Source organism: Nerophis lumbriciformis, linkage group LG36 (genome assembly GCF_033978685.3).
Source record: "Nerophis lumbriciformis linkage group LG36, RoL_Nlum_v2.1, whole genome shotgun sequence".
NCBI classification, from domain to species: Eukaryota; Metazoa; Chordata; class Actinopteri; order Syngnathiformes; family Syngnathidae; genus Nerophis; species Nerophis lumbriciformis.
In genome coordinates this window covers 23,458,378-23,471,887 of record NC_084583.2, presented here as the reverse complement: position 1 = coordinate 23,471,887, position 13,510 = coordinate 23,458,378, and the positions used below count along the sequence as shown (strand labels likewise).

General features: G+C 40.8%; 1 protein-coding gene across 1 annotated transcript in view; it reads right to left on the bottom strand.

The window, feature by feature from the left end:
- Positions 1 to 13,510, bottom strand: part of slu7 (SLU7 homolog, splicing factor) — a 34,677-nt gene that overhangs the window by 3,277 nt on the left and 17,890 nt on the right. Inside the window, exons 8-13 of the mRNA XM_072912503.1 lie at positions 12,260 to 12,327; positions 11,995 to 12,134; positions 6,618 to 6,779; positions 6,444 to 6,545; positions 6,291 to 6,374; positions 1,219 to 1,356 (exon numbers count right to left, since the gene is read on the bottom strand). Coding sequence (XP_072768604.1) covers positions 1,219 to 1,356; positions 6,291 to 6,374; positions 6,444 to 6,545; positions 6,618 to 6,779; positions 11,995 to 12,134; positions 12,260 to 12,327 — 694 coding nt within the window. The remainder of the gene's footprint in view (positions 1 to 1,218; positions 1,357 to 6,290; positions 6,375 to 6,443; positions 6,546 to 6,617; positions 6,780 to 11,994; positions 12,135 to 12,259; positions 12,328 to 13,510) is intronic.

The window sequence follows — 13,510 nt, the reverse complement described above, 5'->3', positions numbered from 1 at the left end:
AGCTTTCCGGAAGGCAGGATTCACAGAACAACAGCGACACTGACTCCCGATGACTTCTACGAGACGGAACCGGCCATTTTGGATCCCACGCTAGCGCAACTTTTCAATTCGGACACCGAAGACGAAGAATTCGAAGGATTTACGAATGAAGAATAACTTCAGAAGGTGAGCGCTATGTTTATTTTGTGTGTTGTGACATTAACGTTCGAGCAACATTACCGGTATGTTGCTATTGCTCTACACCATTTTGAATTTTACTATGTTTGTGATTGCACATTTGTACATTTTGGGACAGAGTTGTTAGAACGCTGGTTTTCAATATATTATTAAAGTTTGACTGAACTATCTGACTGTTTTTTTGACATTCACTTTAGCGCAGCGTTTTTTTGACATTCACTTTAGCGCAGCGTTTTTTTGACATTCACTTTAGCGCAGCGTAGGCGCGGCTTTTAGTCCGGGGCGGCTTATTGGTGGACAAAATTATGAAATATGTAATTCATAGAAGGTGCGGCTAATAATCCGGTGCGCCTTATAGTGCGGAAAATACGGTATTTCCCAATTGGTTTAACTGCCACCCGCCTGAATCTATTTAAAATCTAATTTTTTTTGTTTCAACCACCCGACCCGACCCGACCCGACCCGACCCGACCCGACCCGACCCGACCCGCGGATAAAATCTAATTTTTTTAAATTTCATCCGCCCGATCCGCGGATAATCCGCGGACTCCGCGGTTGTGCCCGCAAACCGCGCATCTCTAGTATGTACACTTTTGGTCGTGACTGTATGTAATAAATGTCCTTAATTAAAGAATATTGCAGTCTATAGTTCCATATTAATTACAGATACAAAGTCTCAAAGGCAGAAATGTATTACAAAGTAGCCACCAAACATAAAAATAAAAGCTTACATCTGTAAGCATAAGGTTAGAATTTTTCCATAACTACCATTGCTCTCTTTTTAACTAATTAACATTCCACACTACAAAATATAAGCCTGTACCTTTATGGCTTATTCATTCCTACCTACTAATTGTATTCAATCAAACCTTTTCTAACATTCCACTTTACAAAATAAGAAAAGTATGTACTATGATTCCTGCTGATATCGTATCATATTAACATCGGTATCGGCCAATACTCAAGGCTCCAATATCGGTATTGTATCGGAAGTGAAAGAGTTGTATCGGGACACCCCTAAACACAAGTGGACACTTTTACCTTGTTCAGCTTCTCTTTCTTCTTCTCTTCATCCTCTGAATCACTGCTGTCAGAGACTGGCTTCTTGTTCTTATTGTTCTTATTATTCTTCCTTCTCTTCTTCTTCTTCTTCTTCTCTTTCATCTTTTCCTGATGCATCTGAGGGTCGAGGCAGCGATTGAGACATTAAACCGGGTACATGCATAATAATAATACATTCATCAATTAAAAGTTTGAATTTATTTCGAACATGCAAGCATACAACATGATACATCACAATCTCCAGTTTCTCTTTTCAACATGTTGGAAAAGGAGTAGGAAGAAGCGGAGCTTATTTAATCCTACCCCTTTTCTTTTACATAACAGTTGCTAAAACTTTTGTTCACTTCCTGTTCTCAATTTATTCACAATATACTCCATAAGTAATCACAATAAAATAAGTAAATAAATAATAATTGGTGAAGTAAGTTACATTTCATATGTTGAGATAAGTAAGATTATTTTGTGAGTGAAAGAATGAAAGAATGGATGAGTTAAATAAATTCAGAATGTTTATCATGGTTCTTCTTCTTTGTACTTTGTAAACACTTTAAGTGTGAAGAGTTTCTTGAAGTGGATCATATTAGTACATTGTTTGATTGCTTTGCTTAATCCATTCCATCATTTAATTCCACATACTGATATACTGAAGGTCTTAAGTGTTGTACGTGCATACAAATGTTTTAAATTACATTTCTCCCTAAGATTATATTTCTCCTCTTTTTTTGAGAAGAATTGTTGTATATTCTTGGGTAGCAGGTTATAGTTTGCTTTGTGTATCATTTTAGCTGTTTGCAAATTCACTATGTCGTAGAATTTCAGTATCTTTGATTCAATAAATAAAGGATTTGTGTGTTCTCTATATCCAACATGATGTATTATTATAACTGATCTTTTTTGTAACACCGTTAATGAATGAAGTGTACTTTTGTAATTATTTCCCCATATTTCTACACAGTAACTCAGATATGGTAACACTAGTGAGCAGTAGAGAATATGAAGTGATTTTTTGTCTAGAACATGTTTTGCTTTATTCATTATTGACGTGTTTCTTGCTACTTTATGTTGTATATTTTTTACGTGAGATTTCCAGTTCAATTTATCATCAATCATTATACCTAGAAATTTGGTTTCATTTACTCTTTCAATTTCTATTCCGTCTATTTGTATTTGTGTTTGACTTTCTCTTCTACTGTTACCAAATAGCATTATTTTAGTTTTACTGAGATTCAACGATAGTCTGTTTTTGTCAAACCATCTTTTTAATTTGTTCATTTCTTCTGTTATTATTTGTAGTATCTTCTGTGTGTTCTCTCCTGAACAAAACGCTGTTGTATCATCCGCAAATAATACTAACTTTAAATCTTTTGTAACTTTACAAATGTCATTTATATATAGATTGAATAATTTAGGTCCTAGTGTTGATCCCTGAGGTACACCACAGGATATATTTAGCGTTGTAGAGGTGTGTTCGCCTAGCTTCACGTATTGTTTCCTGTTCATTAGATAACTTCTTATCCAGTTTAAGACTAACCCTCTGATGCCATATCGTTCTAGTTTTTAGATTAAAATATTGTGATTAATTGTGTCAAATGCTTTAGTTAGATCCATAAAAACTGCTGCCGCACATTTTTTATTACCGTATTTTCCGCACTATTAGCCGCACCTAAAAACCACAAATTTACTCAAAAGCTGACAGTGCGGCTTTTAACCCGGTGCGCTTTATATATGGATAAATATTAAGATTCATTTTCATAAAGTTTCGGTCTCGCAACTTCGGTAAACAGCCGCCATCTTTTTTCCCGGTAGAACAGGAAGCGCTTCTTCTTCTACGCAAGCAACTGCCAAGGTAAGCACCCGCCCCCATAGAACAGGAAGCGCTTCTTCTTCTACTGTAAGCAACCACCCGCCCGCGTAGAAGAAGAAAAAGCGCGCGGATATCACCGTACGTTTCATTTCCTTTGTGTGTTTACATCTGTAAATACCACAAAATGGCTCCTACAAAGCGACAAGGATCCGGTTCATGAAAAGACGCAATCTCTCCATCCGCACACGGATTACTACCGTATTTCACAGCAACTGATATTCCTGTGAACCGCACTGTGGATACAACGGGAGCACGTACGGTGAATATTCGCACCACAGGGAATGAGAAGTCATCCTTCACTGTGGTTCTAGCTTGCCATGCTAATGAAACTTCCACCCATGGTGATATTCAAAAGGAAGACCTTGCCAAAAGAGACCTTTCCAGCCGGCGTCATCATAAAAGCTAACTCGAAGGGATGGATGAAGAAAAGATGAGCGAGTGGTTAAGGTAAGTTTAAGTTTACGCGAAGAGGCCGGGTGGCTTTTTTCACGCAGCTCTGTCCATGTTGATATACGTATGTTTGTGATTGCACATTTGCGTACATTTTGGGAGTGAACAGAGTTGTTAGAACGCTGGTTTTTAATATATTATTAAAGTTTGACTGACCTATCTGACTGTTTTTTTGACATTCCTTTAGCGCAGTTAGATGCGGCTTACAACACCGGGCGGCTTATAGGTGGACAAAGTTTTGAAATATGCCGTTCATTGAAGGCGCGGCTTTTAACCCAGGGCACCTTATGGTGCGGAAAATACGGTATCTATAGCATTGGTAATTTCTTCTGTAATTTCAATTAAAGCCATCGAAGTTGAAACATTAGCTCTGTATCCATGTTGGGCAAAGTGACATATTATGTGGAATTGATGATAGCAATTGAGGCTCCAAAAACCAGAGGCCCTGTTTATCCAGGGCACCTTCCACACAGAAAAAAAATGTCAATCAATCTACACGAGTGTGGTTTGAAATAATTCTGTGTCTACATAAAAACTACTGCTGTTAACTAATTTTTTTTTTTTAACATCAGATTAATCACACTTTTGAATTTGGATTACCGTAGTCATGATTAATCACAGATTAATTTAACTTAAAAAAGAGCCCAATATTGGGACACAAAAAAAACTCCTCCCCAACCCGGAGATGGCACTCCACCCTTTTCCGGGCGAGAACCATGGACTCGGACTTGGAGGTGCTGATTCTCATCCCAGTCGCTTCACACTCGGCTGCGAACCGATCCAGTGAGAGCTGAAGATCCTGGCCAGATGAAGCCATCAGGACCACATCATCTGCAAAAAGCAGAGACCTAATCCTGCAGCCACCAAACCAGATCCCCTCAACGCCTTGACTGCGCCTAGAAATTCTGTCCATAAAAGTTATGAACAGAATGGGTGACAAAGGGCAGCCTTGGCGGAGTCCAACCCTCACTGGAAATGTGTCCGACTTAATGTCGGATATGCGGACCAAGCTCTGACACTGATCATACAGGGAGCGGACCGCCACAATCAGACAGTCCGATACCCCATACTCTCTGAGCACTCCCCACAGGACTTCCCGAACTTTCCAATGTATTAAGCATTATATCCAACGACACCACACAATTTATATTCAATAAAACCAACAATTGTGGAAAAACATTGGCATGAAAAAATGGGCTAAAAAAATAAAAAGCCCCTTTAAGATATTCGGTATATTTGATGTAGAATGACGCGTACAATATATTTTAAATCAGTGCACACCAAGAAACATCATGAATGTTTTTAAGGCGAACGTTACCGTACTACTACACGAAATGGAACACCCGTGCATAGGGATAATGTTTGATAAGAAATGATTGAGTTTGAGCCTATTATCGAATCCTCTTATCGAACCGATTCCTTTATCGATTCTCTTATGGAGTCCAGATAGGTTGTTGTATATGGAAAAAAAACACAATATTTGGTTTAACAAATCACTTCACATTCTCTACTGCTCGCTACTATAGTATTACCATATCTGAGTTATTGTGCAGAAATGTAGGGAAATAACTACAAATGTGCGCTACATTCGTTAACCGTGTTACAAAAAAGATCAATTAGACTGATACATAATGTTGGATATAGTGAACATACAAACACTTTATTTATTCAGTCAAAAATATTAAAGTTGGATGATTTGGTAAAATTGCAAACAGCTAAAATGATGTGGAATGAAATGATGGAATGGATGAAGTAAAGAAGTGAAACATTGTACTGATATGATCCACTTTAAGAGCTTGTTCAAATGAATAGTGTTTACAAAGAAGAAGAATTATGAGAGATACTTTCAACCTTATTGAAAATAAGATATTCTTCATCTCAATATGTTAATAATGACTGTATTAATTAAATACATATTTCAAAACTGTTGTATATACTAATTCACAGATATTTTATTATAAAAAGTCAGTAAATGATGTATATATTTGTCAGATCATGTTTTGTTTAGTTATGTTCTGTTAGTTTTGGACTTCCTTAGTTTTGTGCACTTCGGGGGTTTGTTTTAAAGTTAAAGTTAAAGTACCAATGATTGTCACACACACACTAGGTGTGGCGAGATTATTCTCTGCATTTGACCCATCACCCTTGATCACCCCCTGGGAGGTGAGGGGAGCAGTGGGCAGCAGCGGTGGCTGCGCCCGGGAATCATTTTGGTGATTTAACCCCCAATTCCAACCCTTGATGCTGAGTGCCAAGCAGGGAAGTAATGGGTCCCATTTTTATAGTCTTTGGTATGACTCGGCCGGGATTTGAACTCCCAACCTACCGATCTCAGGACGGACACTCTAACCACTAGGCCACTGAGTAGGTGGCCTAGTGGTTAGAGTGTCCATGGTCACCATGGTTACTTATGATTTTCACCTGCCTTGTACGCGCACCTGTTGCTCATTTAAGCCTGCCTTTTCCCGTCACTCGTCGTGGCTTCATTGTTTGCATTTGCAACAGTTACGTTGGCATTCTGGTTTTCGAGCTCATGATTCCTGTGCTAAAGTTACCTTAGCTTCTAGTATTCCTGTGCTAAGTAAGTTTTTGCTGTAGCTTCTCGTGCGAACGGCACGCTTTCCTTTTGTTTCGTTCCTGTCTGTTGTAATGTGTATGATTTATTCATTGATTGTTAATTGAGTAGACAGTTGATCAAGGAAGTGTGGTGAAATAAAGAAGTAAAGGCATGTCTTGCCTCAAGCAGAGTCTTGGGTTCCTCCTCCTCTTCCTCCAGTGGCTGGTTCATACCGTCTTCAAATGGAACACACTCTGTGTTGCTCTTTAATTGATGGGAAAAAAAAGAAAAAGTTACACAAAGTTGATGCGGACCAAGAAGCTCAGTGCTCACAATTCCAATCAAAGTGTCGCCTGTGCAGTAACTCTGCTTGACCATGGAGTGGCAGCACTTGTACCCCCAGAAGCCATCCTTCCAGTAGGAGCCCCAAATACACTGTGGAGGAGAGCGTTTGTTGTCAAGAAAAGGAAGAAGCCAATCAGAGCAAGTGTGTTCGCTCGTTATTACGGCGTGGTTGTTGATGAGCACGTCTTCTTCGTACTTGGAGCGAGCGATGGCTTTCTCGAGACCTTTCAACACAGCGCCGTGACGTGAGTACTCCACGTAGTCTTCTGTCTGAGCCAACAGCAGCTCTCGGGGGGGCGCGTCCAAGTGCTCCTGGCCTCCATACTAATAACGCACAAAAGTCAAGAGAAACAGTGGAACAAACCTTTCCCACAGAGATCATACAAATAATAAATTAGCAGGTGAGAATTAGAGAGAAGCTTTCCGAAAATGACAAAACTCAGGTAAAATTGTTTTTTAATTTGATAAAAGATTTGGACTTCATTGTCTTTGTTTATCAACGTTTGTGTGAAAATGTGTTTTTCAACCTTTTTTGAGCCAAGGCACTAGAGATGCGCGGATAGGCAATTATTTCATCCGCAACCGCATCAGAAAGTCGTCAACCATTCGCCATCCACCCGATGTAACATTTGATCAGAACCGCACCCGCCCGCACCCGCCCGTTGTTATATATCTAATATAGACGATGCAAGGCATTAGTGAGGTTATAAAGCTTTTGCCTGTTAAAGAAAGGAGACTGATCCAATGCAGCACAGACATTCGCGTGCCACGCTGTCACGACCCAGACGCACACCAGTGCGCAATCATATGGGAGCCGCGCTGAGCGCACCTCCAAGCGCATCTCGCTGCCGGCGACGGCCGGGTATGTGCCCGACGCTCCAGCGCCATCCATTTTCAGGGCTAGTTGATTCGGCAGGTGGGTTGTTACACACTCCTTAGCGGGTTCCGACTTCCATGGCCACTGTCCTGCTGTCTATATCAACCAGGGTGAGCCCCACCCCTTTCGTGAGCGCACTGCGCGCGGAGTGACCCCTGTTACGAGCCCCCGGCCACGGGGGTGGCGGGCAGGTAAGCTGCTTACCTGCTGCGCGTGACGCCGGCCGCGGCGAAGGCGGACGAGGCGGGGTGTCGGTGCGGTGGGCGCGGTGGTGACCCTGGACGTGCGTCGGGCCCTTCTCGCGGATCGCCTCAGCTACGGCTCCCGGTGGGGCCCTCTCGGGGGAAGGGGCCTCGGTCCCGGACCCCTTCTCCGCTCCGTAAAAGTGTCCATCTCTTTTTTTTTTCTTCTTCTGTTGTGGCATATGCTGCAGGTGCCTGCTCGTTTTTCGTATGTGGGTAACAACATTTAACTATGTATATATATTTCCCAATTGGTTTAACTGCCACCCGCCTGAATCTATTTAAAATCTAATTTTTTTCTATTTCAACCGCCCGACCCGACCCGACCCGCGGATAAAATCTTTTTTTTTTTTTATTTCATCCGCCCGATCCGCGGATAATCCGCGGAGCATCTCTACAAGGCACATTTTTTGCTTTGAAAAAATGCAGAGGCACACCGCCAGCAGAAATTGTAGGAGCCTAAATGCTGTTTAAGTTCATTTACATTTTTATGGAAGGTGCTTTATGTTTATTCAGCCAAAATGGGACTATTTACTTTATTTGCATAATACAAAAATGTATATATTTGCATGCTTAGAATAATTATAAGGTACACTTTATTTGTAATTATCACATTTGTCTAAATTTGATGACGTAACTGTTTGATTGCATATATGGCGGAAGGATCTGTGTGGTTGGTTGGTTTTTGGACAGAGTGCATTATGGGTAATGGCAGTCAGGTGCGGGGGGAATTGAGCCACACAGTTTTTTGACCTCACTCTTACTTTTTCTAACACCTACTGTCACAAACTCTCTTTATTTTGCCATTCATTTGTTCCCACATCGTTATTGTTTTACGTTTTTGAATAAGTAAGTAAACGATACAAAACGAAGAGGAGCATCTGGAGTTTGTTTGTTGTTGTTGCCGAAGCAAGCGGAGCGAGGGAGAAAGTAGAGGAGCGTCAAGCTAAAGGCTTCATTAGGAATCTACAGAAATCATTAAAAAAGGAAACTCAGTTGACAGTAATTGTTGGATATGACTTTAAAGCATAACCGAGCATGCATCACTATAGCTCTTGTCTCAAAGTAGGTGTACTGTCACCACCTGTCACATCACGCTGGGACTTATTTGGAGTTTTTTGCTGTTTTCCTTGGTGGATTATGTACAGTCTTATTTGGAGTCATTCTGTTGACTTCTTTTGTACAAGGTGGCAAAGGTTTTAATTACTTGCCAGATGGGAGATCACGTTAATTAAATGACATGTTCTCATTGGCTGTATTACTGCAATTTTTATGATTTAGTGGATTAGTTACAGTTTTATTTGGAGTCATTCTGTTGACTTCTTTTGTAGAAGGTGGCAAAGATCATTAATTACTTGCCAGATGGGAGATCACGTTATTTAAATGACGTTTTGTAATTGGCTGTATTACTGCAATTTTTATGATTTAGTGAATTATTTACAGTTTTATTGAAAGTCATTCTGATTACTTATTTTTAACAAGGTGTCAAAGGTCATTAATTACTTGCAAGAGGGGCGATCACGTTAATTAAATGACATGTTCTCATTGGCTGTATTACTGCAATTTTTATGATTTAGTGGATTAGTTAGTTTTATTTGGAGTCATTCTGTTGACTTCTTTTGTAGAAGGTGGCATTTATTGCTGCAATTTCTATGACTTAGTGGATTATTTACAGTTTTATGAGTGTTTTACTTCTTGTCTTGCGCTCCTATTTTGGTGGCTTTTTCTCTTGTTTTGGTATTTTCCTGTAGCAGTTTCATGTCTTCCTTTGAGCTATATTTCCCACATCTACTTTGTTTTAGCAATCAAAAATTGTTTCAGTTTTTTTTATCCTTCTTTGTGGGGACATTGTTGATTGCCGTGTTCGGATGTACATTGTGGACGCCGTCTTTGCTCCACAGTAAGTCTTTGCTGTCGTCCAGCATTCTGTTTTTGTTGACTTTGTTGCCAGTTCAGTTTTAGTTTCGTTCTGCATAGCCTTCCCTAAGCTTCAATGACTTTTCTTAGTGGCACTCACGTTTTGTTTATTTTTGGTTTAAGCATTAGACACCTTTTTACATGCACTGCCCCGCGCTGTTTCCGACATCTACAAAGCAATTAGCTACCGGCTGCCACCTACTGATATGGAAGAGTATTACACGGTTACTCTGCCGAGCTCTAGACAGCACCGACACTCAACAACAACACATAATTTGCAGACTATAATTACTGGTTTGCAAAAAATAGGTGAAACTAGATAATCTCCCACGGCACACCAGACTGTATCTCACGGCACACCAGTGTGCCGCGGCACAGTGGTTGAAAAACACTGGTGTGAACAAGTGTAGCGCACAACAGCGCAACAACAGTACCAATGTCGTATGAGCACTAGGGATCAAACTGCTCAGTCAGCATTAATACTGGGGATGTCCCGATGCAGGTTTTTGCACTTCCGATCCGATACCGATATTGTTTTTGCATTTCCGATCCGAAACCGATACTGACCGATACTGGCCTATCCGAGCATGTATTAAAGTTTAAAGTTATTTAGCCTACTTAGTTGTCAGAATCATGTTGAAAAGGGTTTTAGTACTCTTGATAACAACTAGCCAGCTGAATTAGGGGAGTTTGAATAATACACAATGGTTGGTAACAAGAAACTGACCTGTTTATTCAAGGATAAACACAAAATAGACAAAATTATACATGACAAACAGAAATGGCATCATTGAACTAGGGCTGGGCGATATGGCCTTTTTTTAATATTGCGATATTTTAAGGCCATATTGCGATACACAATAAAAATCTCGATATTTTGCCTTAGCCTTGAATGAACACTTGATGCATATAATCACAGCAGTATGATGATTCTATGTGTTTTGATTGATTGATTGAGACTTTTATTAGTAGGTTGCACAGTGAAGTACATATTCCGTACAATTGACCACTAAATGGTAACACCCCAATAAGTTTTTCAACTTATTTAAGTCGGGGTCCACTTAAATTGATTCATGATACAGATATATACTATCAGATATATACTATCATCATAATACAGTCATCACACAAGATAATCACATTGAATTATTTACATTATTTATAATCCAGGGTGTGGAGGGGGGCGCCGGATGTAAGTGTCAAAAAGACAGCCAAAAGAGTTTGATATGAGAATAAATCTAAAGTTAAAATATAGGGTAGAAATGCACCCATTTGCAGGAAATGTAGTCTTGATTTTCAAAATTTTCTTTCAAGGCTTGCATGTCTACATTAAAACATTCTTATTCATACTGCATTAATATATGCTACTTTTAAACTTTCATGCAGAGAAGGAAATCACAACTAAAAAAATCACTAATTTTTTCATACGGTGTTGATGTGGAAATGTTTGCCTCGGCATTTTGATGGTGTGGACGTGTGGCACCGAAAGGAGATAAGCGTCTCGACAGACGTCACAATATTTGAACAATGATGACGAAAACTGTTGTCTCTGTCGTGTCCGTGTGTCGAAAATTGTTATGCGCTTATTTTTTTATTTGATTTTGTGCGTGGCATAGATTTGCTATGCGCAGAGGACGCTTAAACAGTGCGCAATTGCACAGGCGAGCACCTTAGAGGGAGCGTTGCTCGCACGGCTGCGCTAGCATCACAGCTAACGTTAGCCATGCTGCTACCTCTCTGCTCGGGGAGGGCGTATACGTATGTGACGTATGACGTGACAGTATGTGACGTATGACGTGACAGTATGTGACGTGTGTAAGAAGGTGCGCTTGCTGTCTGTGAGAGGGAGACACAGGAAAGAGTGAGAAGAGCCTGTCGTGTAATGCCAGCAGCTAAAAGCAACTGCGTGAGAATTGTGGATGTGTTGAAGGTGTGCTGGAAAATGCGGAACGGAAATTACGGAGCAGCAGAAAAGTGGAATGTATTATTTAAATAGGTGCGTTGGAAAACACGGACCGGAGTTTTTTTTAAAAACTGGATCTGGATCGGCATTTTCCCATGCCTTGCCGATACGCAATTTTTGGCAAATATCGGCAGCCGATCCGATCCAAATATCGGATCGGAACATCCCTAATTAATACCGCTGATGAGTTCATTGTGAGTAAGTAGCACTTCAAGAGTAACTTACCAGACATTTTAAAGCGCATGCCGATAACGCATTGCATGGATTTGGAGTATTGCGTTGCACAGATGAAATAAGACTCACTGTATTTAAAAAAGTGGATTTCATACACTGTGATACATGCACCTGTCAGTTTGTGCTCAATGCAGAAATATGTATGCAGTAAAAATAGAGTTGTAATTGTATTTTTCTTTTGAATATGGTTTGAAATGCACTTTGCAAATAAATATTTTTAAGAAGAATACACACATGTATGTTGGAAAAACAAACTTGCTTGGTTTGACTTGTATAAAAGTGAGACAAAAGCCACACTGTAGTTACCTTTTCCAGGATGCTCTCCCTCTGTTGCTCTTTAAAGTCCTCCTTCTTGACCTTAAAGGACCGATGAAGCAGCTCCAGCTTGGTGGGGTCGGCCTGTAGATGCGCCTCGGAGCCCCTCTCGTAGGCTTCCCAAGCAAACACTGGAAGGAGACGGGGTCGATCACCTCAAGCTAAATAGCTAAAGCTAATTGAGAGTCTTCTTATCGCTCTTATGGCCACAGCTTTTCATTATTCTATTCGCATTATGAAGTTATTTGTGGCTTACTTTGCGTCTGAGCCATGGTTATGGTGTCTCCAGTATAGCGGGCAAAGTTGTCCCCAGCATACCCCACTCTGCCAAAAAAAATAACACAATGTCCATAGATATCAACTGAGGGAAAAGTGGAACATACCTTTTAAAAACTTTTTGAAGAGATATGTTGCTTGGAAAAAAATACAATAACAACTACAGGGGCCATCCACGCTCAGAACCCCCGGGGGTCCAGGCGGGACACACACACCACTGCAGGTCAAGGTAGTCCTGGACCAACTCTTGCTTGGTCATGTTCCACAGGCTCTCGATATGGCACGGTAAATCCCACTGGAGAAACCCCTCGTCGGCTTTAAAACCGCAACAAGACACTGGGTCCGCTGTAAAGCGTGCGGCGGTCGTTCTGGACACCATGAGGTGAGCCGGGCCCCGATACGTGCACCATTGCATACTACTTTCTGAGCCTTTCTGAGTTCCTGAGCCCATGTGGTGATATCCTTTAGAGATTGATGTCGGTTTTTGATACAGTGTCGTCTGAGGGATCGAAGGTCACGGTCATTCAATGTTGGTTTCCGGCCATGCCGCTTACGTGGAGTGATTTCTCCAGATTCTCTGAACCTTTTGATGATATTATGGACCGTAGATGTTGAAATCCCTAAATTTCCTGCAATTGCACTTTGAGAAACGTTGTTCTTAAACTGTTTGACTACCGTATTTTCCGCACTATTAGCCGCACCTAAAAACCACAAATTTACTCAAAAGCTGACAGTGCGGCTTATAACCCGGTGCGCTTTATATATGGATTAATATTAAGATTCATTTTCATAAAGTTTAGGTCTCGCAACTACGGTAAACAGCCGCCATCTTTTTTCCCCATAGAAGAGGAAGCGCTTCTTCTTCTACTGTAAGCAACCACCCGCCCCCGTAGAAGAAGAAGAAGCGCGCGGATATTAAGTTTCATTTCCTTTGTGTATTTACATCTGTAAAGACCACAAAATGGCTCCTACTAAGCGACAGGTTTCCGGTTCATGAAAAGACGCAATCTCTCCATCCGCACACGGACTACTATTTCACAGCAACTGCCTAAAGACTTTCAAGAAAAGCTGGCTACTTTCCGTGCATATTGTAAAAACAAGATAGCTGAAAAAAAGATCCGGCCAGAGAACATTATCAACATGGACGAGGTTCCACTGACTTTTGATATTCCTGTGAACCGCACTGTGGATACAACGGGAGCACGTACGGTGAATATTCGCACCACAGGGA